At 49.9% G+C, this 27,659-nt stretch overlaps 2 protein-coding genes, 1 long non-coding RNA gene and 1 pseudogene across 5 annotated transcripts; 2 read left to right on the forward strand and 2 right to left on the reverse strand.

The window, feature by feature from the left end:
- Positions 1–1,154: 1,154 nt before the first annotated feature.
- Positions 1,155–4,337, reverse strand: LOC129138253 (uncharacterized). Its single transcript, XR_008541404.2, has 2 exons — positions 4,145–4,337; positions 1,155–2,481 (listed from the first exon to the last, which is right to left on the reverse strand). It is a non-coding gene; the product is annotated as an uncharacterized LOC129138253 (long non-coding RNA).
- A 10,292-nt stretch (positions 4,338–14,629) lies between these two features.
- Positions 14,630–15,536, forward strand: LOC134809844 (putative uncharacterized protein C1orf229; annotated as a pseudogene).
- Positions 15,537–17,507: 1,971 nt separating this feature from the next.
- LOC134809846 (endogenous retrovirus group K member 19 Env polyprotein-like) lies at positions 17,508–21,570 on the reverse strand. Its single transcript, XM_063809299.1, has 3 exons — positions 21,500–21,570; positions 20,959–21,037; positions 17,508–18,730 (listed from the first exon to the last, which is right to left on the reverse strand). The coding sequence occupies exons 2-3, from the start codon at positions 21,028–21,030 to the stop codon at positions 18,281–18,283; spliced, it is 522 nt and encodes a 173-aa protein (XP_063665369.1). The 5' UTR covers positions 21,031–21,037; positions 21,500–21,570; the 3' UTR covers positions 17,508–18,280.
- A 1,146-nt stretch (positions 21,571–22,716) lies between these two features.
- On the forward strand, positions 22,717–27,149 carry ZNF669 (zinc finger protein 669). Of its 3 annotated transcripts, none has more exons than XM_514322.9 (4): positions 22,717–23,173; positions 24,996–25,122; positions 25,318–25,378; positions 25,791–27,149. In XM_514322.9, the coding sequence occupies exons 1-4, from the start codon at positions 22,913–22,915 to the stop codon at positions 26,695–26,697; spliced, it is 1,356 nt and encodes a 451-aa protein (XP_514322.6). In that variant the 5' UTR covers positions 22,717–22,912; the 3' UTR covers positions 26,698–27,149. The 3 variants fall into 3 exon arrangements, with proteins under 3 accessions (XP_514322.6, XP_009440091.1, XP_063665364.1); XM_009441816.5 differs by having other exon boundaries at positions 22,717–22,915; XM_063809294.1 differs by having other exon boundaries at positions 23,172–23,362.
- The last annotated feature ends 510 nt before the right edge of the window (positions 27,150–27,659 follow it).

A 27,659-nucleotide genomic window follows, 5' to 3' on the forward strand; every position in this document is an offset into this window, starting at 1 on the left:
GGGGGGAAACCCACTCACCTGGGCTGCAAAGATTCCTCAGAACTACCAGGAGGAGAGGCTAAGTCTGCTGGTCAGCAGAGACTGCGGCCACCCCTCCCCCTAGGGGCTCAGGCCTAGGGAGATCCAAATTCTGTCCCTGAGCATCTGGCTGGAGTTATTGGAGACCCTCCAGGGAAGCCCCACCCAATGAGGAAGGGATTAGGCCTGAAGAGGCACTCTGGCTGCAAACTGCCACAGCCGGTGTATTGGGCTGTAGGGACAGGTCTTGGGACCAAGCTGTACAGCCTCCCTGGCTAAAGCAGGGGAAAAGTGCAGCCTGGAGCTGTAGAAATGGGTGCCAACCTTCTCCCGTCCAGGGAGCTTAGCACATTAGGCAGTTGGAGTCCCAGTACTGGCTGCTGCCCCTCCCCAAGGAGCTCAAATGGCTTAGACAGCAGGCAGCCATGGCCAGTGCTGGTTGCCCCTCCCCCTGGGAGTTGGGTAGGCTTAAGTAGATTCCAGCTGAAAGGCTGTAAGAATCCGGGCGTTCCAGGGTTGGGACGGCAGGCCTCGGTGGCATGGGTTTGCGAGTGGGATCTTCCAATCCGTGGGTTGCACAGCTCCATGGAAATAGCACAGTTTCCCTGGCTGGGTAGCGCACTCACTCACTGCCTCCCTGGGCTGGAGGAGGAGGCTCCCCTTCCCCGCCTGGCTCTCAGGTGGGCCGCAGCACCACACTGTTCTTCCTTCTCTCCGTGGGTCACACCATCCTTCTAGTCAATTTTGATGAGAGAACCTGGTTGCTGGTGAAGGATTCACATGCTTATTATGAGTTTTTTAGTTTGTTTGTTTTGTTTTGATTGTCGCCCAAGTTGGGGTGCAATGGCATAATCTCAGCTCACTGCAACCTCCACCTCCTGGGTTCAAGCGATTCTCCTGCCTCAGCCTCCCGAGTAGCTGGGATTACAGGCATACGCCACCACGCCCAGCTAATTTTTCGTATCTTTAGTAGAGATAGGTTTCACCATATTGGTCAGGCTGGTCTTGAACTGCTGACCTCATGATCCGCCCACCTCGGCCTCCCAAAGTGCTGGGATTACAGGCGTGAGCCACCGCACTTGGCCCCCACTTTGTTTCAAATGAAAAAATACTCAGTATTTGAAGAGTCCAGCAAAATCACTCAAACTCTGCTTTTATGTATGTTGGAGGGAATAAAATTGCAAGGCAATTACATTTCATACCTCAACAGGAAAAGCAGAAGTATTCCTTTCATACAATAAACAAGTCATGTAATTATTTACATGATAACATTATTTCATAAATTATTTCGATGTTAACACATCTAAAAATGCCAAGTCCCCACCCACAGATTTGCCATTAAACTTGGACATCCAGGTAACAGGAAACAGAGTCATCCACTGTCACAGAATCTCCGCTCGGCACAAAGGTGGAACTGATGCTTTAGTGAGCTGCTGTTAGTGAGTATACTTTCTTGTGAAAACGTATTTTTCTGCAGCCATAATGGAAGACAGTGTCCCTATTTTTCCCTGGTAGCATTCCCAAAGCTAAGCCCTGGAATTCGGGTTGAAACCACCCCCAGAAAAGAACAAACCTGTGAAACTTACTACACTCCCTCTGGGGAAGAAAAAAGCCATTTAAGAATTTTTAACAAATGAAATATATGACTAGATATCTAATATTTTTCTGATATACACCTCTTTCTTGGCCTTTTGAAAATATTATCTCTCAAGCTGTACTGATAAAATGTATTTTTCAATCAGCGAAAAACTGAAGTTAAAATAAGTGAACAAGTATTTTCAAGGTGACAAACGAGTAGCAGTACTGACGAGCACGGACATGGCTGACTCAAGGGTCAAGTCAGACCATCTCATCTCCTGAATTCTCCCACCCCATCCTGCTCAGGGAAGTACTCAATGTCCACCCTCCCCCAGAAAACTGCGCCGTGTCCCCACTGTGCCCCAAATGCATTTTGCTTTTCAGGTTACTGCCTCACTGCGGGGCGGGGCTTCCTTGTACTTTGGAATAGCTGTTCTCCCTTCACAAGTATGAGACAATCCAGAGGGCAGAAATTCTTTCTTCCCTCAATACCAGTATCTGACTGCCTGACCAGCATTTTGTCTCTAAGGAGTGATAACGGGGGTGGGAGAAAAAAAAATCTAAGTCCCAATGGATTAGCTTTTTAGAGGAAGAGTATAGAAGAGTATCCCAGGAGACTCCTCTCGGTCCCAGGGGATTCATGCCATCCAGCTGCTCCTCTGAGAGGCTCCACCCCTAAACCTCACCTTGTCTTCTGGGAGAAGAGGACCCAACAGCTGACATTCACTATGACACTCCAAGAGACATGGCCAGTGTGGGCACATTAGGTCATCCTCAAACAGTTTTGAACCCAGGACCCAGAAAAGACAAGAGGGTGGCTGAGGACACATCACCACGTGAAGGTTCCAAAGGGAAACCTCCATCCAAAGACGTTTGTGAGTGTGCCTAGGGAAGACAAAAGGAGGAGAGGTACAAAGAATTTTTTATAGTGGACTAGATCAGGTGATTATTCTCTGTTTTCACGAGAAATGTTCAGAAACAGCTCCTCACTGCTCAGTGAAAACATGATAAACAATTACAATACTGCATCTGGTTCAAATGCACAATAAAGAACAAATAATAATGTTGTAAATTGGAGAGGGGAAGTTGGAGTTTGAGAGTATGAGGAAGAAACTGGAAATTCAGAATTTTACTGCAAGTTCTAGAAGAGTTAGGCTGGGGAATACGGTCATGGATTTGAGACCCTGCTTGCCTTACATTTGGAAAATGCAGGGGAAACCAGTACCCTTGTGGAAATAATTAAATAGGAAGAAATTAGACTGAAGTTGTAGCAGGACAAGCTGCAGACAAAACCCCTCAGACACCAAGTTAAAGAAGGAAGGGCTTTATTCCACCGGAAGCTTTGGCAAGACTCACGTCTCCAAAAACCGAGCTCCCCAAGTGAGCAATTCCTGTCCCTTTTAAGGGCTTACAGCTCTAAGGGGGTCCGCGTGAGAGGGTCGTGATCGATTGAGCAAGCAGGGGGTACATAACTGGGGGCTGCATGCACCGTCATCAGAACAGAACAGAACAGGACAGGGATTTTCACAGTGCTTTTCCATACAATGTCTGGAATCTATAGATAACATAACTGATTAGGTCAAGGGTCAATCTGTAACCAGGCCCAGGGCGCGGCGCCGGGCTGTCTGCCTGTGGATTTCATTTCTGCCTTTTAGTTTTTACTTCTTCTTTCTTTGGAGGCAGAAATTGGGCATAAGACCATATGAGGGGTGGTCTCCTCCCTTAAGTGATGATGGTGCCCTGAGTTCCTCACCAAGAAAACCTAAAGGTACTCCATGCCTTTCTTGTAATTAACTTGAAGGGAAAGAAAACTTGACCAACCCCAAATCAGCAATTTACCTCTGATTACGTAACCAGGAACCATCCACCTAAATAATCCGAATAACAGAACTACATAATTATAACCAATTAGTTATTAAACTGGGGTTGCTTTGGGCTGGGCGGGGTAATCCCAGCACTTCGGGAGGTTGAGACCAAGAGTTCAAGACCAGCCTGGGCAACACAGGGAGACACACCCCCGCCCCACCCGATCATTAAAATAAAAAATAAATAAATTTGGTTTGCTTCCTTAGACACTTTATAGAAGCCTTTCCATCAAGCCCGTCCGGTGGCCCACAAACCAAAAACCGTGGCTGGGTGCTCCCCTACTCATGAATCGCTGTTTGCTCAAACTCTGTAACGCTTTAATTAAACCTCAGTTTAATTTTTAACAGGATTAAGGAGGGACTGGAAACGCCAGTGGCCACAGCTCCTCGCAGGCGGGAGCCCGCACACCGCGCTGGGCCTCCCCCGAGGCGCCTCGGGTCTCACTGCAGGATCCCGAGGAGCCGCGGGGCTGCGGGCGCGGGCCGGGGAGGGAAGCTGATTCGGGCAGGACGGAAGTCGCCATGGAGACACGGGACGGGGGGACGGGAGCCCGGGGTGCCGCTGCCCGCCCAGCCCTGCCGGGCGCCAGAAAGGACCGAGGGCCGCGCCGCGCCAGCAGGGACCCGGGTCCGGGGCCGCCACAGCCCCTTCCCTTCTCCAGACCCCCGGCGGCGCAACTCACCATTTCCCAGCTTCCGGGGTGTCCCGACATCCTCCCTGCGAATCCCCCAGTACATGCAGGTCACAGGAGGGCCCCGGCTGCGGCAGAGCCTCCTGAACCGCCGAGAGAGAAGTTCGAGAAGCGCAGCGGCTACTGACCGAGACACGCACGTGCGGACACGAGAGACAAAGGCCGGGCACACCCGGAAGCCGCCTCGGGTTTTCTAGCGGAGCGCCCGATTAGGCAGTCCCCGCCCCGGTGCCCCTGATTGGGTAGGGCCTCAGGCCCCGCCCCCTCAGACTCTCAGTGACAGGTAACAGCTCCCGCGCGTGTCTGAATGAGGCAGCGTTCTGGCTACAGCTCTTCTCCAGGAGGGTTTCCTCTCTGGGTTGGGACCCAGCCTTGCCTAGGGGACATTCATTTATATACACTTAACCTTGTATACAATGTTACATTCATTTGTGAATAATATATATGATATTTAAAATAGGGTACAATATAATAATAATTCTTGTATCTTTAGTAGAGACGGGTTTCACCATGTTGGTCAGGCTGGTCTCGAACTTCTGACCTCATGATCCGCCCACCTCAGCCTCCCAAAGTGCTGGAATTATAGGTGTGAGCCACTGTGCCTGGACTATTTTGCATTTTCTAGAATTTTATATGAATACAATTGTACAATATTTACTTTTTTTCCCCAGTTAAAATAGCTTTTATTCAAATGTCCTTACTCTTATCTGGATTATTTTACTTGGACTAATTAATTTGAGATCCAGCCACATTGCTGCATGTAGTTTAAATGGGTGAATTGTATGCGGTTTGAATCCTCTCTCAATAAAGCTGTTACCAAAAACTACAATGAGATACCACTGCATTCCCAGTAGGATGACTAAAATGAAATAAATAAACAGATGGCTGGGTGCGGTGACGCCTTTAATCCCAGCACTTTGGGAGGCCGAGGCGGGCCGATCAGGAGGTCAGGAGTTTGAGATCAGCCTGGCCAATGTGGTGAAACCCCGTCTCTACTAAAAATGCAAAATTTAGCCGGGTGTGATGGCAGACGCCTGTAATCCCAGCTACTCAGGAGGCTGAGGCAGGAGAATCACTTGAAACGGGAAGGTAGAGGTTGCAGTCAGTGGAGATCGCACCATTGCACTCCAGCCTGGGGAAAGAGCGAAACTCCGCCTCAAAAAAAAAAAAAAAAAAGACAAAAACAGGTGTCGGTGAAGATACGGAGAAATTGGAACCTCACACCCTGCTGGTGGGATTGCATAATGGCGCAGCCACTCTGGAAAAGTCTGGCAACCCCTCTAAAATTCAAACATAGAGGTACCATTTGACCCAAAAACTCCACCCCCAGGTACAGATACACAAGAGAAATTAAAACATCCACAAAAAAGCTAGTACACAAATGTTCACAGCAGCAGCATTTGTAACAGCCAATGTGTGAAAAAGTCTCCAGTGTCCGTCAGAGGATAAAATGTGGTCTATCCTTGCAATGAAATCTTATTCACCCATAAGAAGGAATGAAGGCCGGGCACTGTGGCTCATGCCTGTAATCCCAGCACTTTGGGAGGCGTAGGCAGGTGGATCACTTGAGCCCAGGAGTTGCCAGCCTGGGAAACATGATGAGAGCTCGTCTGTACTAAAAATGCAAAAAAATAAAAAAATAGCCGGGCATGGCGGTTTGTGCCTGTAGTCCCAGCTATTGGGAGGCTGAGGTGGGAGGATCACCTGAGCCTGGGGAGGTCGAGGATGCAGTAAGCCATGATCACACCACTGCACTGCAGCCTGGGTGACAGAGCGAGACCCTGTCTCTAAAACAAAACAAAAGGAATGAAATGCTGATACATACTACAACATGCATGAACCTTGAAAGTATTTGGCTAAGTGAAAGAAGCCACATACACACACACACGAACCCCACATATTGCATGATTTTATTTTTATATGAAATGTCCAGAATTGGCAAATAGAGACAGAAAGTAGATTAGTAGATTAGACAGAAAGTTGCATAGGCTGGGGGGAAAGGAGTTGGCTGCTACAGGATGCAGAATTTCTTTGTGGGGTGATCATCTCAAATTGACTGTGATGATGGTTGGGCAACTCTGTGGATGTACTAAAAGCCACAGAATCAGAGCCGGGCACCGTGGCTCACGCCTGTAATCCCAGCACTTTGGGAGGCCGAGGCGGGCGGATCACAAGGTCAGGAGATCGAGACCATCCTGGCTAACACGGTGAAACCCCGTCTCTACTAAAAATACAAAAATTAGCCGGGCGTGGTGGTGGGCACCTGTACTCCCAGCTACTCAGGAGGCTGAGGCAGGAGAATGGCATGAACCCGGGAGGCGGAGATTGCAGTGAGCCGAGATCGCGCCACTGTACTCCAGCCTGCGTGACAGAGCAAGAGTCCGTCTCAGAAAAAAAAAAAAAGAACATAATATGTGTATTGTGTCTCATGTACACTGTTGAAGAGGTAGCAGCCCATGATTGATGAAATAGTCCAGTGATCTTATGAGATACCAGTTTGTTTTCATGTTCTCTCTCTGACATTGTCTATGCTTAGTTATTGTGTTCATGCTTATTCCTTCATGGTCCAAGTTGGCTGTCCCACCTCCAGGCATCAAACCACATTCCAAACAGCAACCAGGAGGAAACAGTAAGCTCATAGTCATGGGGAATTAGGTTGGAAGCCATTTTGCTTTTTAATTTGCAGAAGTCCATCCTTCCCCAGGCACTTCTTTCTAAGTCTCGTTGATCAGAACTCAACCACGTGGCCACCATCAGCAGAAACATCTCTCTGTAGCACCGTGAAACACATGAGAACATAACTGGGGATGACCGTTGTTACTTGAACTATTTTGAAAGATCTGACATAAAGGTCATCGCCTTGTGCACTTCAACGGGTGTTACTGCAAAACTCCCAGGGCTAGGCATGGCGACACACACCTGACATCTCAGCTATCTGGGAGGCTGAGGTGGGAGGATTGCTTGAGCCCACGAGTTTGAGGCTGAAGTGTGCCTGTGAATAGCTACTGCACTCCAGTGCCTAGGACACATAGGGAGACCTCACCTTTTTATGGCTGCATAGTATTCCATGGTAAAGAAATGTACCACATTTTCTTTATCCACTTCACTGTTGATGGGCATTTATCCACTTCACTGTTGATGGGAATTTAGGTTGAATCCATGTCTTTGCTATTGAAGTCACACTTTTTAATCAAGTTATTTAACTTTCCTGTGTTCATTTATGTGTTATATACCAGGACATTTTTATTTCTATGGTTTTAATGCCACCTAATATGATTATCAATGTGTCATTCTCCATAAATCATTGTGTTACACATGTTAAACGATTAGGTATTAAGTGTATAGGTATAAATCACTTAGAATAATGACTAACACATCGTATGAACTAAATAAGTACTGATTCATCTGATTCATCAAATTTCCATTATTCATACCATTTATTATTTATTAAGTGGTGTAGTATTTGTTCTTATCAACATTTGCTTTTCTGTCCTATCTAAATATTAATGAAACAGTGGAGGTGGGCTCAGTGTGCTGTCTTGAGATAATCCAAAGTCAAATGGCATGTTTCACTGGTTTCCTTTAGATTCAATAACTCATTTGACTCACACAATAAAAATGAGTATTAAGTATATCAGCTATCCTTATATTTGTCATGCTACAACAGAGAAAACTCTGGGTCACCGGGCACCATGGCTCACGCCTGTAATCCCAGCACTTTGGGAGGCCAAGGCAGGTGGATTGCCTGAGCTCAGGAGTTTGAGACTAGCCTGGGCAACATGGTGAAACCCCGTCTCTACTAAAGTACAAAAAATTAGCCGGGTATGGCAGCATGCACCTGTAGTCCCAGCTACTCGGGAGGCTGAGGCAGGAGAATTGCTAGAACCCGGGAGGCGGCGGTTACAGTGAGCCAAGATCATGCCACTGCACTCCAGACTAGATGACAGAGCAAGATTTTGTCTCTTAAAAAGAAAAGAAAAGAAAACTCTTGGTCATTCACTGATGACACCAAAGCCCTACCCTCATAAATCATCCATGTCGACTGCCCAGAAAACCTAAAAACATGGAAACAATGGAATACTACAAATTCAGAATAAATATCTCATTAGGAACAAATTATCAAGGTAAACCCGAGATGAAATAGGATAAATATATCATAGTAAAAAGATTTAATTAATTTAAAAATATACAAAGTTGCAGAGAGAAAAGCAAATGTTTTTGAACCAATTATGAGAGACAGTCACAGGAGTGATTCCCACTTTTATGAATTGACACATTCTTTAGGAGAAACCACATCTAATTTTGGACCTTGGTTCATAGCAGGTTCTATATGAACCAACAAGTTCATATCCTGGAGAACTACTCAGTGCACAGGATTTTGTTTCCTGCTGGTACCTTTTTTTTCTGAGACAGGGTCTCACTCTGTCTCCCAGGCTGGAGTGCAATGGCACCATCTGGGCTCACTGAAGCCTCGACTTCCCGGGTTCAAGAAGGAAAATTGCTCCCACCTCAGCCTCCTGAGTAGCTGGAGTGCTGCCGCCACCACATCCAGCTCATTTTTCTTTTTTTTTTTGAGACGGAGTCTCGCTCTGTCACCCAGGCTGGAGTGCAGTGGCGCGATCTTGGCTCACTGCAAGCTCCGCCTCCTGGGTTCATGCCATTCTCCTGCCTCAGCCTCCCGAGTAGCTGGGACTACAGGTGCCCGCCACCACGCCCAGCTAATTTTTTTTTTTTTTTTTTAGTAGAGATGGGGTTTCACCATGTTAGCCAGGATGATCTCAATCTCCTGACCTCTTGATCCGCCCACCTCGGCCTTCCAAAGTGCTGGGATTGTTGTATTTTTTGTAGAGATGGGGTTTCACTGCGTTTCCCAGGCTGGTCTCAAACTCCTGGACTCAAGTGATCCTCCCGCTTCAGCCTTCCAACATAATTTTGTCTTTCATAGGTTACTCCAAAAATTCTATAATGCTAGTAGATTTCAATGAAATCTACCCGTGAAGTGAAGACTTCAGTGAAGCGAGGCCTCCAGCCTGCCCATTCCCCTGTACCCAGCCAATGGTGGTGCCCACCTTGAGAACAGTGAGGTAGGGCATGCTGTCCACCCTGTACCCAGCCAGGGGTGGTGCCCACCTTGAGAACAGTGAGGTAGGGCGTGCTGTCCACCCTGTACCCAGCCAGGGTTGGTGCCCACCTTGAGAACAGTGAGGTACGGTGTGCTGTCCACCCCGTACCCAGCCAACAGTGGTGCCTACCTTGAGAACAGTGAGGTAGGGCGTGCTGTCCACCCTGCACCCAGCCAACGGTGGTGCCCACCTTGAGAACAGTGAGGTAGGGCATGCTGTCCACCCTGTGCCCAGCCAGTGTTGGTGCCCACCTTGAGAACAGTGAGGTAGGGCATGCTGTCCACCCAGTACCCAGCCAATGGTGGTGCCCACCTTGAGAACAGTGAGGTAGTGTGTGCTGTCCAGGCCCGCCTTGCTGCCATTCACCTCCATGTGCTAAGGTGCTGTACACCTGCCATGGAGCTGCACCTCGCTGCCTAGCAGAAGGCGCTGGTGAGGAGAACACATTGAGGGGGCCCAGCTGGGCTTAGGGCTACCTCACTTCATGCTCCCTGCCTGAAGGCCACAGCCCACACACAGCCTGTCCAGCACGTAAGTTTGCTGGATGCTGCTGAGCTTGTTCTTCATGACATGGGTGGAAAACAGCAGTCTGAAGGCACCGCACTCTTCATAACCAGACTCTACTGCCGGTGCCTCGGCTGCAAGTGGAAGGGCGAGAGAGGATGGCAGCCCTGCCCCCACCACCCTCCAGGCCCACCTCGATGCTCGCGTGTGATGCTTTCCACATCTGGAAAGCATTCTTCTGGCTCTTCAGCCAGATGGAGGGAGTAGAGTTGCCCATGGTCAGGCATCAGAAGCAAATGGTGTTGGTGTCTGGCACCACAAGCTGGTTCCTGTCCACCCGCTGGAGCTGAGTCCAGTGGGGTCCCTGCTGGCAGAGTGCACGGGAAGGCCATAGCCAAGGTGGGGAGCAGAGGCCCGTCTGACCCGACGCCCTTCCAACCTTGCCCTCGCCTGCAATCTTGGTTTTTCCTCCTGTGTAGGGAGTGTTGGCCTTTCAAAGACCCCTGCCGAAGTAGACGAGGCTCCCAGGAGCCCCGACGTCATGTTCCCCCATCTCAGGCTTTCTCAGAGCTGGGCCATGTGTCCCCTCCCTTCTGCTTCCTCCAACTGGCAGCTCCTGCTGAGAGGTCCAGGGTGCTCCACCTTGGCCTTGAGGCCTTCAGGTCATAAGGGCATCTGCCAGTGGAGTATGGCAGTATGCCCAGGGAAGCACACTGAGGCAGGCCCACCAGGAGAAGGCCCAGGACTCAGCTGGGTGCATGAACCGGGACAGACCTTGAGGCCTTCAGGTCATAAGGGCATCTGCCAGCAGAGTACCCACCTGCCCAAGGAAGTACACTGAGGCAGGCCCACCAGGAGAAGGCCCAGGACCCAGCTGGGTGCATGAACCGGCACAGGCCTTGGGAACAGTTTACCAGAAGGGGAAATCCGGCTGCCTGGAGAACTGGGAGCCTCAGAGATGGCTGGGCAGCGATGGCCCACTAGAATCTGCGCCCCTAGGCCTCCCTCTGTAGAGCTCCAGGGCTTGGTGGGTACCGGGGGAGGATGGCATCCAGGAGGCCCCGCCTCTGCCCCCTTCTGGTGTCCAGGGCTGCTGCAGCCTCTACCCTCAGCCCAACGGTTTTCTCCTTCCTAAGGACTGGTTTGGGGGCAGCCTTCCTGCCAAGACTCTTGGAAATGCTGAACTGTCATCCCCCAGGAGGGGGCACCAGGGGCCCAGGAGGAAGATAACCCCTCCCCATGATGACCTTGCTGTCACCTGCCCACAGGGACACGCCCCCTCCCCTTGATGACCTTGCTGTCACCCAACCACAGGGACATATGCCCACCTCTCAGGGGATGACGCCAAGGCACTGGTGAGCACAGTGTGGACAGATGCTGGGAAGAGGCACCTCCTAGAGCTCTGAGCTGCCCTCCCAGGCTTCCCGGGATAGGGGGCAGAGACCCCAGGAGACAGTCAGAGCCTAGAAAACTGCACCAGGGGCTCTTTCTCAGGACCGGGCACCCACAGTGACTCAACAATGCTGTCCACGGCCAGACAGTGCCTTCTGAAATGCTGCTGTCCCAGGACCCTCACAGCCCAAGCTCACATGGGATGAAAATGCCTAATTCCTACCTGGGATGGTCAGGTAGGCGGGGGCAAGCAGGGACTCAGGGCGAGAGTACCAGAGTATGTGGTCAGGAGTAGGGGCCATGGGGACAGCACAGCCAAAAGAATTCTCATCCTATCCCAGGATCCACTGCTGTCCTGGCCTCTGGCCCCCTGGGGTGCCTGCATCACAGTTGACCGTCTCACTGACAGAGAGAGATCCCTGGGCTTCCCCCGACTTCCTTCTCCCAGGCTGGCTGCTCCTCACCTCCTCGCGTGCTCCACTCCAGCGGGCATGGGGGCTCAGCCCACACACCATTGGTCCCCAGGTTGTGTAACTGCCCCCCCACCGTGTCCATCCCAGGATGACACTCACTCGCATGTGCACGTCTCTTGGCTTCTCCAAACCAAGTCCCAGTTCCCCACCCAGGCCATCTACAGCTGAGCAATGTGCACCAGCCTCTGTTCCAAGCCAGAACCCCTGGGCATTGTCCACCTGATTGCTGTCTCACACCCACAGCCATCTGCTGGGAAACCCAAACCCTGCTGGCACTAATCTACAGCCCCGCATAGACACCCTGCCCGCACTGGGCTGTGGCAGTCATCTACTGGTGCCCTTACCGCCTGGGTCCATTCACCCCATTGCAGCCGCCTAAGCTCTGCTGTACCCACATCTGCAGGGGTCCACCTCACCCAGAGTCAACACCAAAGTACCCACAGGCCAGCCCTGGCCTCCTCCTTGCTCCTGGAGCCCTCAGAGCCCTGCGCCTCAGTCTCCCCATCTGCAGCATGGGTGTCCCCTCCCACCCCCCGCCTGCTACCCAGAGCCCAGGGCCAGGCATACAGACTCATCTAGGTGGCCCAGCTCTTTCTCTACCCTGAGGTGACTTAGGGAGGTCATGCCCCAGGCCTCAGTCCCTCACCTGCCTGTTGAGGCCTGGGCTTGCTGGGTAGGAGCAGGCCTCACCCCCGGCCAGCCTGTGTCTTAGCCTCATCCTCCCATCTTCCTCACCTCCTGAGGATAGGGCAGCTGCAGTGCAGGAGAGGGTGCGAGTGGGCGGGCACGCCCCAGTGCCTGCTGCTTCTCAGCCCAGAGAAGGGACTTTCACCCCAAGGGCTCAGTCTCTGACTCGCCCCAGGAGGACCCTAGGCGCCCCTCACAGATGGAAATGGGGTCCCTTAGGCAGCACCTCCTGGGAGTCCTCTCCTCTCCACCAATGACAAGCAAGACCTTCAGGGTAGGGTTGTGGCAGCCACACCTCCAGAGACCCCTTGGCTGCTCCTGGACCACACAGCTGCTCAGGGAACTTTAACCTCTGGCCCCCTCCACGCAGCCTGGTATGACCCCTGCAGGCACTCACCTGTCACTCGCACACAGAAGGGCACAGTACACAGAACCTGGGTGAGCCGCTGCCAGCAGCTATTGGCCTCAGCGTTCTCTCGAAGGCATTGAGCACCAGCAGCCACCGCTGCTGAACATCAGGATGCAGTTCAGGACACCAGCCCTGCCCCAACCTTGACCCAGACAGGGGGTGTCATGGGACCACTGCTGGGTGGGTGGCAGCTCAGCTCCAAGGTGTCCCCATTGGTTAAGAGTAAATATTCCTACTGGCCAGAATCAGGCACTGGGATCTCTGCCAGTGAGACGGTCAACTGTGATGCAGGGACCCCAAAACCTGGCACTCCAGGACTCAACACCCCCATAGGGAGGCCCCGTGGCACCCCCACCTTACAGGCACACCAGCAGAGGCCACTGGAGCCCTGAGTGAGGAAGGAGCCAGCCCAGAGCCTGGGGTCTCAGCAGACAGTGCTCAAAACCAGGCATGGGCTGGAAACTCCCTAAAGAGCCGAGGGTCAATATTTTCAACTTTGTCAATGCATCCGTCTCAAGGACGGGGCCCTGCAGTTGCAGCGTGACCGCAGCCTTCCACAGACAACATGTAAATGAACAGGCAAGGCTACACTCCCAGAAAACTTTACTATGGACATGGAAACTTCTAATTGGAAAGTGTCATAAAGTGTTCTTCTTTTGATATTTTTTTTCCCATCACACACATCAGAGAACAAAACTGCTGTGCCAGGACAGGGCGAAAATGTTCCCCTCCTGCTGTGGGTCCCACAGCACCTGCTCCTGCCAGCACCCCCACCCCACAAGGTGCTGACCCAACCAGGGTGCCACATGCCAAGAACCGCCCAAAGGCTGTGGCAACCTGGAAGTGCTGTTCAGCGCCCGGGCATGTTTCCCGGTCACAGTCTCCCTGACTTTGCTGGTCACTGGCCCTGTGCCTCAGTTTTTCCCACTGTGGCAAAAGGTGATCTCAGCCCGAAGGCAGGAGGGTCTGACGGTAGAGGGCGGAGATATTTCCTGTCCTGGGTCTCCTGCCCAGAGATCACTGTTCATCAGGCCACGGCTAGGCCAGTCTGCTGGGGGAACTGTGTTCCCTGTCCCCTGCCTTGGGAGTCTAGTGGCCAGATCCAGGTTGCTACAGTTAAGAGCCCCCAGTGTATTGGGGGAAGCCAAGGGGGGAGGGGGTGGGGATGGAGGTGGAATGATGCTCCATCAAAAGGGCCCTGGGGTGGGTCCCAGAGAACAAGCATCAAATTGAGGCCCTTTTCTGAAGCTGGCTGCCCAAGGAATTTGCGTTTTGGAGTAAGATGAGAACATGGGGTCAGGGAAGAAAGCATTTTGGTTTTGGAAATGCGCAAAGTTCTCTGAGGCTCTCTGAGGTCCAGATGTTTCGCTAGGTATGTGCTTTAAAAGGGGCTAGGAGGAGTGGGGGTGCCCAGAAGGGACAATGCAGCCAGGGGCCAAGGTCTGGCCTGCCTGCCTCCCCACCTGCAGGCATTCCAGAGTTTCATAACAAAGTCAGAAAGATGTGCAGCCAAGGAGGGCTAATGAGAGTTTATTTGGATTGTCCAGTTTAATCGTCAAAACACCCCTGACATACGGCTCCTTCCTGGCAGGTGAGGAAACTGAGGTTCGAGTAGGGCATCCAGAGCTGGGGCGGGCAGTTGGCAGCCTGCAGCCCCTGAGGTCCTGGCAGATCTTCCCTGGCCCCCAGCCAGGCACGCAGCACTCCAGCTCATTCACCTGCCAATCACCTGTCCAGGACTCAGGCCGGCGGGGCCTCCCGCCCTCCCGCCAGCCCCCTTGCTCATCGCTGGGGCCTCCCTGCGAGGCTGTCAGCGGCCGAGGTGGGGGTCCTTGCCGGGGTGAGGAGCCGATTGTCCACCGGATCAGGCCCCCTGCAGCAGCCCGCCTGGAACCCGAGCATGGCCGGGCGGGGAAGGGGCGGCGGCACCGGAATTGCTCCGCCCAGCTAAGGCCGGGGCCGTGGCTCCTGTGCAAGATGGGCCTGTGCACCCTCCAGCCCCTGGGCCCTCCTGGAAAATCCTTCACATCCTGCGGGACCTGGACCGCCAGCGGCCTCCCAAGCCTGGGCCATTTGCCCCGTCGCCTCCGCCTGGCATTCGACTTCTTAGAACCCCGGGCACGAGGGCAGCGTGGGGGCAGTGGTGGCTGTCGGTCCATGCGGGCCGCCGAGAGGACGCGCCCACCCCACCCTCCAAACGCCGCCCTCCTGCTTCAGCCAAAGCCGTCCCAGAGATGGGCCCAGGGACGCGGCTGCAGAGGCCACTTCCGGTCACTCCCCGCTGCGGCCTCGCGCTCCGGGGTGGCCCCGCGGCTCCAGGAGCCGCACCCTCCGCTGCGCCAGCTCCGACCGCAGCCTTCGGGAGCAGAAGCAGCGCCGCGCGGGCCCCGACCCCACACCCTCCCCCCGGCGCCTCCGCCTGCAGGACCCCGGCCCTCCCCGGGCTCGCTGGGTCCCTCCTCCCCGGCCGCTCCCCGCACCACGCGCGGTGCCTACGAGCTCCAAGGCGGCGCCAGCCAAGACGGTCCCGGCCAAGCGGCGGTGGGTGCGACCCCCACCACGGGCCCCGGCACCGGCGGGGAGGGCGCGCTCCTAGGCTGCGGGAGCGGACGGACCCCTCCGACTCCGGCCGCCTGGCGCCGCCGCCTCCTCCCCGCCGAAGTCCCTCCCGGGGCAGCCGCCGCCAACTTTCCGGAGCGGGAGCGACTGTGAACCCGAGTCCTCCCGGCGCCCCGGGCCCTTCGCGCGCCTGCCCGTCCCCGTAACCCGGCCCTGCGCCCGCCCGGGACCCACTAGTGCGGCCGAGCGACCCGGCGTGACCGCGGGACCCACAGGGCGCCCCTGCCCCGCGGCTCTCTCCACCCCCGCGCGCTGGGGCTGCGGCGCCGTGTCTGGCGCGAGGCTGGGGGCCGAGGGTGTGTAGTCGGGGGAAACAGCCGGTCCTAAGTGGCCCTGTGGCCGGGCGCGGGGGCTCACGCCTGTAATCCCAACCATTTGGGAGACTGAAGCGGGAGGAGCGCTTCACTCCAGGAGTTCGAGACCTGGTGGGGAAACCAGCCCCAAGCCACCCGGCGGGTACCCCGAGTCCACCCGGCGGGTGCCCCGAGTCCAGCGGGGACAAAGGATTTAGAAAGAGAATAACAGTTTAACAGGCGGGTCCAGGGGACCAGAGCGTCGGAGGCTTGCTCACCGCCCCGAGCTCTCGGCCTCCACCCAATTTATTGGTTTACAAGCTCTTTGTTCTTAGGGCAAATGGGAGGGGTAAGAAGGGATGAGGAAAAGGATTAATCAATGAAGGAGAACTCGTGACTCATTTAATAAGATGTATAGCAGTGGCGGTTTCTGTGAATTTCCTCTACCAAAGGCGTGTGTCTAAACTATTGAAGATCTTTAACTTATCCGGACTGAAATGGGTGGGAGCGGGTTTCAGGAGGAGCCAAGATGTTTGATTATACTCCACTGCTTCGAGGGAGTGTTATCTCCGCCAGCACCTGTGGCATGCATAAAGACATGAAGGCAAAAAGGAGACTTTTCTCCTCAGAGGCCGCCCATGGCTTCCCCATGGATGTCTCACGCAGGGGGGACCAACTCATCTGGCATTCCAGAAACTCTCTTTCCCACAGGTACCCCTTTTTTTGTCTCTATTAATTTTTTTTTTTTTTTTTTTTTTTGAGAGGGAGTCTCGCTCTGTCGCCCGGGCTGGAGTGTAGTGGCGCGATCTCGGCTCACTGCAAGCTCCGCCTCCCGGGTTCACGCCATTCTCCTGCCTCAGCCTCCCGAGTAGCTGGGACTACAGGCGCCCGCCACCACGCCCGGCTAATTTTTTGTAATTTTAGTAGAGACGGGGTTTCACCATGTTAGCCAGGATGGTCTCGATCTCCTCAACTTGCGATCCGTCCGCCTCAGCCTCCCAAAGTGCTGGGATTACAGGCGTGAGCCACTGCGTCCGACTCTATTAATTTTTTTTAATTAATAACCGCCATTGCTATTTCGTTCACTGTGTCTGGCTTCTCTACCAAGGCGCCGTCGGCATCTGTAGACTAAAAATAAACAGCATAAACAGACACAAACCAAAATAAAATTTGCAATTATTGATCCACCTATGGTTTTAATCCACTTTAAAGGATTAGTGTTAGAAAGGCCATCAGCGGCTCCAGTAAGAATATCAGCTCCAGGCAACAGGCTGAGATGAGCCTGAGATGCCTCAAAAAGCTGTTTTTTCGGTTTAGCAATATCTAATGTTAAATTATCTTCTTTTCCTTGTAGGTGACGTCTAATCATCTCCCAATCGTGTTCAGTGGCATTATAAGAGCTAGGAGTAATACAAAAGTCAGAAGTATTCCAATCACATTGCATTTGAATTCTATGCTCCTAGCTCATTATCCGATCTCCCATCCAAATTACTGTTTGACGGAGATCATTAATTTGATTTGCCAATTTTTGATCTATTTGGCTTTGGGAATTCCAAAGCTTAGAATAATTTTTCTGCCAACTACCCACAAAGTCCGCAGTTTGAATAGAAGAGCGCAAAGCAACACCAGCAAGGCCCAGGACCACAGCTATTAAAGTAAATAGGAATCTCTTTGATCTATTAAGTATTTCTTTTAGTACTTCAGTGATAATATGTATGGAGGGACAGGCCTCCCAAGGTCTATTGAGGAAAACAGGTATCCAAACTCCTTCTTGGGCCCTAACCAGTAAAATGCTATTATCTTTATTAAAGGCAGAAATAATGCAGGTAAAAAGACGACAGTTGAGGCATGATATGGTTTGAGAGTCAGGTAAGATATTAATTTTTCCCACTGCCAACATAAAAGGAGGTTTAACACAACTCTGCAATGGGACCATCTGATTCGAGGTCACAGCTACAACAAATCGAAGTTTCTTACTATGGGTCTCTGTTTTACATTCTGCTTTCCAAATCTGAATTGGGCTTTGAGTCGTCATTAATTTCCACAATTCTGGATGTTCTGGGCTTATAATTGGATCAATAATTTTTGGGCTTGGAGGAGCCATACCGTTCTCCTCCCACTTAATAGGGTAATTTGTTTCAATTCTTCTATGTAATTTTGGTGCATTATCTGGGTAGTCGTTTGCAAAATAGTCTCTCTACAATCTTCACTCTGTCCAATACAATTTGCTGCAAATTGTCCCCTAGGGGCCCAATCAATGATGATTCCATAGGAATTATTTTGTAGTACAGCAGCACTGTTTGCAATATAATCTTCCCAGGTCAGCACCTCTAGCTTTTCTGACCATTTAATAACAGGAGGTTCTTATTAGGTTTAAATTTATTAATCTGGCGATGTGTCACAACATAGCCATGCTCAAGGTATTTAATAGTGTCCAAAGATTGAAATGTTCTTCCACTGATTGCATGAATAAAGGCTTTTGATCCGTTATGTGCAGGAACATAAACCATCCAACTTTGTGTATCATAATTTAAACATCCTGCTGCTGGCCCCAGGCAGATGGCAGGAAAGCGATAACCAATAGAAACATTCGTTAACATTCCTTCCTCCTCTGGATGAGCAGGACCTCAGTTATCTGTTGGTCCAGGCATCCAGACACTGTCATGAACATAAACCTCCACGGGGGCGTCTAACCATGTAACGGGCCTAATCGGTGGTGGGAATGGAATGTAGGCAGAATAGGTGTAATTTCGATCTGCCTCTGCTACAGGAAGTCTCTCCACCAAGGAGATTACCGCCATCATAGCTACCATTAGATTACTGGTGGTCAGCGGCTTGTTCTGAGACCTCAGGTTCTCTTCTGCAATGTGAGCCAGTCTCTTCACCTGCCCCCAGGTCGGTGGAGTTGCTTGGGGAGTTTTACTGGTTTCCATCTGCTCAACAGAGATGTTCATCTGAGCCGTCTGACGAACTGGGGGCGCAGAGACATTCTGAGGTCTTTTCCTCTTCCTTGGACTCTGTCTCATGGCACAGCTTAAGATGTCTTGTGGGTACCCAGACAGGAAGCTGATTCTCTCCTGGTGAGATACAAGCAAATCCTCAACCTCAACAAGACCCACTGGGGCCTTTTGTTTGGGCCAGTTTTTTGGCCATTGATAAAGAGCTATGATCGACACATCTGCTCCTGTGTTGACCAGACCCTCAAACTGTTTTCCTTGAATGGTGACCATACAAATAGGTCTATTGTCAGAGACTTGATTTACCCAATAGGCAGCCTTGCCTGCTGAATTTGTGCTTCCAAATCCTCCTATTCTTTTTTCTGAGCTTTCTCCTAACATAACATACGGCAAAAGCAACAGTTGAGCTATTCTGTCACGTGGATTAGCACTCCAGGGAACAGTGGAGGAGATAACAATTTGAATTTCTCCGTAGCAATCAGAGTCCACTACTCCGGTATGTACTTGAATTCCCTTTAAGTTGGACCTTCCCAGTATAAGTCCCACCGTGCCGTTTCGCAGTGGGCCATAAACTCCCATTGGGACCTTCCTGGACTGTGGCTGGCTTCCCAAAGTGGGGAAGAGGGTGGTTGAAACCTGCCTCAATCCATTTGGGAACACTCCATTTGGAGTCAGGGATGTCCCGTCCTGAATTGGGAATGCCCCATTTTGAATTGGGGCCCGGTCCTGAGTTTTGCCTTTTTTGCCTCTTTGTACACTCTCTTTTTGTATGTCCTATCTGTCCACAATTATAGCAAGACCCGGGGAACACTCATGTGTTTTTTGTTACCCTTAGTCCAGCCATTGCCTGAGCAAGGAAGCTGGCCTTATATAAGTGCCCCCCAATGCCATCACAGGCTTTAATGTATTCACTTAAAGCTTTTTCCTCATTTAGATCTGCCTTTCCTTTAATAGGTCTAATTGCTGCCTGACATTCTGTATTAGCATTTTCATCAGCAAGCAGCTGAACGATCACTTTCCTGGCATGAAAATCTGAAATAGCCTTTTGAGCCGCATCTTACAAACGGGCAATAAAATCTGGATAAGGCTCCCTTGGACCCTGTCAAACTGAGTTAAAAGACGGATAAGTAGTACCAGGGTTGTGAATTTTTTCCCAGGCTCTTAGGCATATAGTTCTGACCTGATCAACAACCTCATCACCCATTACCATTCTGTTGATTTAGAGTACCCCATGTGATTCCAAGCAATTGATCAGATGTGATATTAACGGGACGTTGGGCTTGAGCATTTCTGCGTGCCTGATTTGTTGCTTCATCTGTCCACCAGGTTTTAAATTGGAGAAATTCAGAGGGGGACAGAGTGGATTGGGCTAGTGCCTCCCAATCCATAGGTATTAAACGCCTGTTATAAGCCACAGATTGTAATAAGGAATGAACATAAGGAGAATTTGGCCCATATTGTCCAATTGCTTGCTTTAAGTATTTTAATATTTTAAAAGGAAGTGGCTGCCAGCATGCTTGAGCATGTTCTCTGGGCTCCTCAACTGGTGAATTAATTACCAGAAACTGCAAAGCATCCAAATCCCCCATTTCTCATGCCTGGTGAATGGATGACGGGATTGTCCCCGTGCCATAATTTGTATTTGGACCGGCTCGCAGCATTCCTCTACCACAATTAACAGGTGGTAGAGGATCATTCCCTGATCGTAATTGGCTGTTAGGCGAGCCTGAAGCTTCCCTTCGCCATAGTTATTGGCGGGGCCTGCAACAATGGGAGCGGCAAGCCGCGTCTCAGGCTCCAGTTCCAAAAATTCGTAGGGCTGAGCCGGGGGTGGCCATTCCAGACCTTCCCCTAAAGGCGAAGTAGGTGGCACTGTTTCTTTTATAAGTTTTTGGAGATTAGCATATATACCTTCCCGTTTCTCGCCCTTTTTAAAACTAGACTGTGATGGTTGACTTTGCTGATAATTAGACTCCTGATTATTAAAGTTTTCTATGTCATCCTGAAACTCCTCCTCCTCCTCCTCAGTGTGGAAGGGCTCCAGTGCTGTTTTAATTGCAGACCACGCAGACCAAGCAAGAAGGGAATATCGTGGCCCTCTTGTTGTGCTCGTTTTAAGTCTGATCCGACCTTGTCCCAGTCTTTTACATTCATGGTTCCATATTCCGGGAACCAAAGAGAATACTTTTTTACCAGATAGAACAAAGATGGGAGATTTTGGGTACTCACAATTACCCCTCCGCGGCGCAGTAACTGCCGGACAAGGCTTCAGTAATTAGCAAACTTACTCTCAGCCTGACCCGTATTTTCCGGAGGTTACCCTGGAGTTTTCCGAGCGCCCTACTTACCTGTAGAGCTTGAAGTGAAAACGTACTCGGGCGTCCTTTGTCGGTCATCCTCCACTTTCCACTCTCTGGCATTCCTGCACTGGATTATTTGTAGAGATTACGGGGAGCCCGGCGTTGAGCACCAGAGACCAGCCTGGGCAACCGAGGGAGACCCCATTTCTACCAATATATATATATATATATATATATATATATATATATATATATATATATTAGGCAGGCGTGGTGTCCAGTGCCTGTAATCCCAGCTACTCCATGAGAGATCGGACAAAACCTGGGACCAGAGACTGATTTTCTTCTAAAATGCTTTCTCCAAAATATTTTTAAAAGAAAAGGGGGAAATTGGAAAGGAAAATGTTTTGAGCCCCCCAGATCACTAAGCTAAAGGGGAAAGTCAATCTGGGAACTGCTTAGGGCAAACCTGCCTCCCATTCTATTCAGAGTCATCCCCTGCTCACTGAGATGAATGCATATCTTATTGCCTCCTTTGGAAAGGCTAATCAGAAACTCAAAAGAATGCAACCGTTTGTCTCTCACCTACCTGTGACCTGGAAGCCCCCTCCTGGCTTCGAGTTGACCCGCTTTTGCTTCAGGTTGTCCCGGATCAAACCAGTGTTCATCTTACATATGTTGATTGATGTCTCCTGTTTCCCTAAAATGTATAAAGCTGTCACATACAGTCAGTTTCTCTTCCAAGGTTTGGCATGTTAACGTTCTTGTTTTTTTGTTTTCGAACTCAACTTTCTTGTTCTCCATGCCTCCTTGCCCTTAGTTACTGTAAACAACCTTCCCGTCAGTTCTAATCAATAACTCACATCTGTTCCCTTGGTTACCTGCTCTGCACCCATTTCTCCCTTGGAAACCGCACGTCCCACCATTGTAACTCACATCCCCCTTCCCCCTTCCTTATTTGGGAAAATATTCACAAATAGCCAACCGGGTCAGTTTAGATCGTGCGGTCTGACCCCAGCCCATGCCAGAGGTAAGGACTGCGTTAGGAATAAAAACCCCTGCTTTCCTCTGTTCAGTGTGCTCTTGCGATCGTGATTGATGCGAGCAGCAGCACGCTTCTGCAGAAGTAAATTGCGTTGCTGAGAAAACTTTCGCTTGAGTGCTGGTTTCACTTTGCGGCACCGAGCATTTCTCTCCAACAAAACCAAGCTGTGCTCTGACCACCTTGGGCACATGTCATCAGGACATCCTGAGGCTGTGTCATGCACATGCATCCCCAACCTTGGCAAAATAAACTTTCTAAATACTCTTATCCCCAAATGCTCAGGGAGACTGATTTGAATAATCATAAAACTCCAAGCCTGCACTCCAGCCTGGGAGACAGAGCAAGATTCTGTTTCAAAAAAATAAAATAAAATAAAAAAACTCCGGTCTCCCGCACAGCGGACACTGCGTGAATTACTCTTTCTCTATTGCTATTCCCTTGTCTTGAGAAATCGGCTCTGTCTAGGTAGCGGGCAAGGTGAACTCCCTGGGCAGTTACAGAACTGTCATTATATTGCTTCCAATTTTATATATATATATATAAAAGGCACAAATAGCTATAACTTGTATACAGGTTAAATGTGAATGTCCTTCTTGCATGGTCGGATCCCAGCGCAGGAAGGACGCACCGCCTACAAACCGCTAGGCCAAAAGCGGTCATTCTGACCTCATCCAGCCTCACGTGAGATCGCAATCTCCTGTCACTCAGGGCCTGAGGGGGCGGGGCCTGAAGCCCCATCCAATCAGGGGCGCCGCCGGAAAGGAGAGGGCGGCTTCCGGGATCTGCCTGGCGGGTTCTTTGTCTCTCCTTCGCCGGAGACGGCTCTTCCTGTTAGTCTCCGCTGCTCGTTCTTGGCTCTGGGAGGCCCAGGTGGCTCTGCAGCAGCCTCTGCCACCCTGTGACCTGCGAGTATTGGGACATCCCTAGCTGACGCCAGGACACGCGGGAAGCCGAGGAATGGTGAGTGGACTGCGCCTGGCTTCCCGAAGTGGAGAAGAGGGCTGGTTGAAACCTGCTGTGGCGCGACTCGGGCCTCCACGCCATCGGCTCCGGAACCTGCGGACCGAGTCGCCGCGGCGTAGCCGGGGCTCAGTCCTCTTCTGTTCAGGGCCGGGCCGGGCGGGGCGGGCAGCGGAACCCCTGCATCCTGTCTGTACCTGCGGGCGCCACTTCCGCCGGCCGGAGCCCTGTCGGGAACCCCGCGCCTCCCCGACCCAGGTAGTGTGGTGACCACGGGAGGGTGATGCGGGAGAGCCCCGACTCGGTGTCTCGGTGTGCGGGGTTCCAGCATGGGAGGAGCTGTGGTTCGTGGGGCTTCCAGTCCCACCTTTCTTCCCCTAAAATTAACCCGAGGCTTTGTTAAAACGTTAAACGGTGTGTTTGAGCAAACGGCGATTCATAAACCAGGTACCGCAGTCATGGTTTGTGGTTTGGGGTCCACAGAAGGGGCGTAAATGAGAGGCTTTGATAAGGTTAATGAGGAAGCAAACCATATTCTTTTTTTTTTTTTTTTTTTTTTTTTTTGAGACGGAATCTCGCCCTGTCGCTAGGCTGGAGTGCAATGATGCAGTCTCACTCGTTGCAACCTCTGACTCCCGGGTTCAAGCGATTCTCCTGCCTCAGCCTCCCGAGTAGTTGGGATTACAGGCGCCCGCCACCACGCCCAGCTAATTTTTGTATTTTTAGTAGAGACAGGGTTTCGCCATGTTGGCTAGGTTGGTCTCGAACTGCTGACCTTAAGTGATCCGCCCGTCTCGGCCTCCTAAAGCGCTGAGATTACAGGCGTGAGCCACTGCGCTCGGCCAAAATGCTTTTCTGTTTACAAACATTTTACATGAGAGGAAAGCGGAGAATAAACCATCTGACACTCTACTGTAAAAAAATCTTTGTGCCTCTCTTCATCTTTCCTAAGTGTGCATATTACCAAAATGTCTTTAGGTTGATGTCCCCCTGTGAAAACTTTACAGGGTGTTGTGTCCTCAGCCCTTGGTCTGCTTGCTCATCTCTCTGCTAATACTGTGCTGTCCTGAATATTTTTGGTTGAAAATCTTAAAAGTATGTTAGGCAAGACATAACTCTTTTTTTAGATGACTAAAAATCATTAGACATTTGTCATTTTTACTAGGTATGAAAAAGTAGTTTTTCTTGCCTAAAAAAGCCTGATTTGGGAATTTGTGTGATTTCACAGGAATAGCATCTGGAAGTGGTGACATTAATGTCATTTTAAAAAACATGTGCCATATTTCCTCTTATTCCATTCTGCCTTGACATTGTGCAATAGAAATTTAAAAATTGTATTAGTATTGTTAAATATCAATTATTGGTTTTATTTACTACTCAATTAAATTTAATAAGCCTATTCTCTCTTGGTGTAATCACATGGAATGGGCTCAACTCCCCAATTAACAAGTGACAGCACATATAAAATTTTGTCCACCAGGGAAACTCATTAAACACTTAGTGTTCAGACTGTGTTTTGGTGTCTGGTTCCCTAAGCACCACTGCAGTGACACAAAATAATAGACCTTTAGCAGAAAAAGTTTTGGCAAATATATTGCATAAACCATTTAGATGCAGTGAGTCATTCTTATTACTTAGGTTGGTGGAATCCCTTTCAAAATGTAAGTTACTAATACAAACAAAGATTGAACTTTGTGAGCGGGCATTTTTAAGAATAAGTAGTCTTAGGACTGATATTATTAACTCACTTATGCACTTCAGGTAGGACTTTATTATGGCAGATACTAGAAATGTACGAAGTGAAATTAAGAGGTAACCTAGCAGCACATCTTACTCCCTGGATTCTCTAATGAGATGGGTATTTCCACTTTGCTGTTGCCTTTTTGAATAGTTCAATTCTAGCATTAGTACTGCTGTGTGGGAGGGAGTATGTGTGAACAGAGTAAGAGTTGTGACAATCAAGTCATAGAATAAATGCTTGGAAATTATCAAATCATGTAAACAGCTTATGAATTGAGTATAGATTCCCAGTGCTGTCAGTCTCACCCATCCTTCTATCCACATGTGTGGAATGTTCTAGGACTCGGTGGCTTTTGAGGATGTGGCTGTGAACTTTACCCAGGAGGAATGGGCTTTGCTAGATTCTTCTCAGAAGAATCTCTACAGAGAAGTGATGCAGGAAACCTGCAGGAACCTGGCTTCTGTAGGTAAGAATGACAACACATTTCACTTAATTACAGAAGTCTTTCCCTATCATCAGTGCTATTTATGATTTGGAATGTGGCAAGGGAATGATTTGGTGAATAAATCAGGCATGGGCACTGTGTACAATGAACATTAAATCTAGTAATGTTTCTACAGTTTGTAATAATTCATGATAATTTTATGGGTCTGCATTTTAGGAAGCCAATGGAAAGACCAGAATATTGAAGATCACTTCGAAAAACCTGGGAAAGATATAAGGTAATTTGCACTGAGCAGAGGAAATAAAGTCCTCTGAAGGAATCTTAGCATGTCATGAACTTAAAAACAAGCAATCAAAACAAATAAGAGTCAGTTGAAATTTATTTATTTTTAGAAAAATTTCACCCAAAATGTAACGTACTTCAATGTAGCAGTCAGTGTTTGCAAAACAGTTTACTTGAAAATAGTACTACAAAACTGTGTATATGAATATTACTATTTTGGTCATAGCCATGCAGGTGGTAGCTGTGTTTTCAGTAGTAACCCATTTACTTCCAAATAATTCAGTCATGGCAAAAAAAAAAAAAGCATTTTCCCTGATATTGGTAACAGTGTAAGTCCAAGACCTATTAATAAGTAGAAAGTTATTAATAAACCAACCAATAATAATGTGCTTGTCATTTTTTTACAGAAATCATATCGTACAGAGACTGTGTGAAAGCAAAGAAGGTGGTCAGTATGGAGAAGTTGTCAGCCAAATTCCAAATCTTGATCTGAACGAGAACATTTCTACTGGATTAAAACAATGTGAATGCAGTATTTGTGGAAAAGTCTTTGTACGTCATTCCCTCCTTAATAGGCATATCCTAGCTCACTCAGGATACAAACCATATGGAGAGAAGCAATATAAATGTGAACAGTGTGGGAAATTCTTCGTTTCTGTTCCAGGTGTTAGAAGACACATGATAACGCACAGTGGCAATCCAGCTTATAAATGTACGATATGTGGGAAAGCTTTTTATTTTCTCAATTCAGTTGAAAGACATCAGAGAACTCACACAGGAGAAAAACCCTATGAATGTAAACAATGTGGTAAAGCGTTCACTGTTTCCGGTTCTTGTCTAATACATGAACGAACTCACACTGGAGAGAAACCCTACGAATGTAAGGAATGTGGGAAAGCATTCAGATTTTCTTGTTCTTTTAAGACACATGAAAGGACTCACACTGGAGAAAGACCCTATAAATGTACCAAATGTGATAAAGCCTTCAGCTGTTCCACTTCCCTTCGTTACCATGGAAGCATTCATACTGGAGAGAGACCCTATGAGTGTAAACAATGTGGCAAAGCCTTTAGTCGTTTGAGTTCCCTTTGTAACCATAGAAGTACTCATACCGGAGAGAAACCCTATGAATGTAAACAATGTGATCAAGCCTTTAGTCGCCTCAGTTCCCTTCACCTCCACGAAAGAATTCATACTGGAGAAAAACCCTATGAATGTAAGAAGTGCGGTAAAGCCTACACTCGTTCCAGTCACCTTACTCGCCATGAAAGAAGTCATGATATAGAGGCTGGGTGTAGTGACTCACGCCTGTAATCCCAGCACTTTGGGAGGCCAAGGCGTGTGGATTGCTTGAGTCCAGGAGTTCATAACCAGCCTGGATTAAAACAATGTGAAACAACCTGGGCAACATGGTGAAACCCTGTCTTTACAAAAAATAAAATAATGCCAGGCACGGTGGCTTACGCCTGTAATCCCAGCACTTTGGGAGGCCGAGGCGGGTGGATCACGAGGTCAGGAGATCGAGACCATCCTGGCCAACACGGTGAAACCCCGTCTCTACTAAAAATACAAAAAATTAGCTGGGCGTGGTGGCAGGCGCCTGTGGTCCCAGCTACTCGGGAGGCTGAGGCAGGAGAATGGCATGAACCCGGGAGGCGGAACTTGCAGTGAGCCGAGATCGCACCACTGCACTTCAGCCTGGGTGACAGAGTGAGACTCCGTCTCAAAAAATAAGATAAAATAAAATAAAATAATAATTAGCTGGGCATGGTGGCACATTGCAGTTGTCTTAGTTGTTTTTCAAGGACATGAAAAGCCGTGTGCAGCAGGCGGGGAAGCCCTGTGCATGCGGATCACGAGGTCGGGAGATTGAGACCATCCTGGCCAACATGGTGAAACCTCGTCTCTACTAAAAACACAAAAATTAGCTGGGTGTGGTGGCGTATGCTTGTAATCCCAGCTACTCAGGAGGCTGAGGCAGGAGAATCGTTTGAACCAGGGAGTTGGAGGTTGCAGTTAGCTGAGATGGCACCACTGCACTCCAGCCTGGTGACAGAGTGAGACTCCATCTCAAAAAAGCCCTATGCGGCTGGGCATGGTGGCTCACGCCTGTAATCCCAGCACTTTGGGAGGCCAAGGTGGGTGGATCACAAGGTCAAGAGATCAAGACCATCCTGACCAACATGGTGAAACCCTGTCTCTACTAAAAATACAAAAATTAGCTGGGTGTGGTGGCGGGTGTCTGTAGTCCCAGCTACTCAGGAGGCTGAGGCAGG

The sequence above is a fragment of the Pan troglodytes genome, chromosome 1, assembly GCF_028858775.2.
Source record: "Pan troglodytes isolate AG18354 chromosome 1, NHGRI_mPanTro3-v2.0_pri, whole genome shotgun sequence".
Lineage (NCBI taxonomy): Eukaryota > Metazoa > Chordata > Mammalia > Primates > Hominidae > Pan > Pan troglodytes.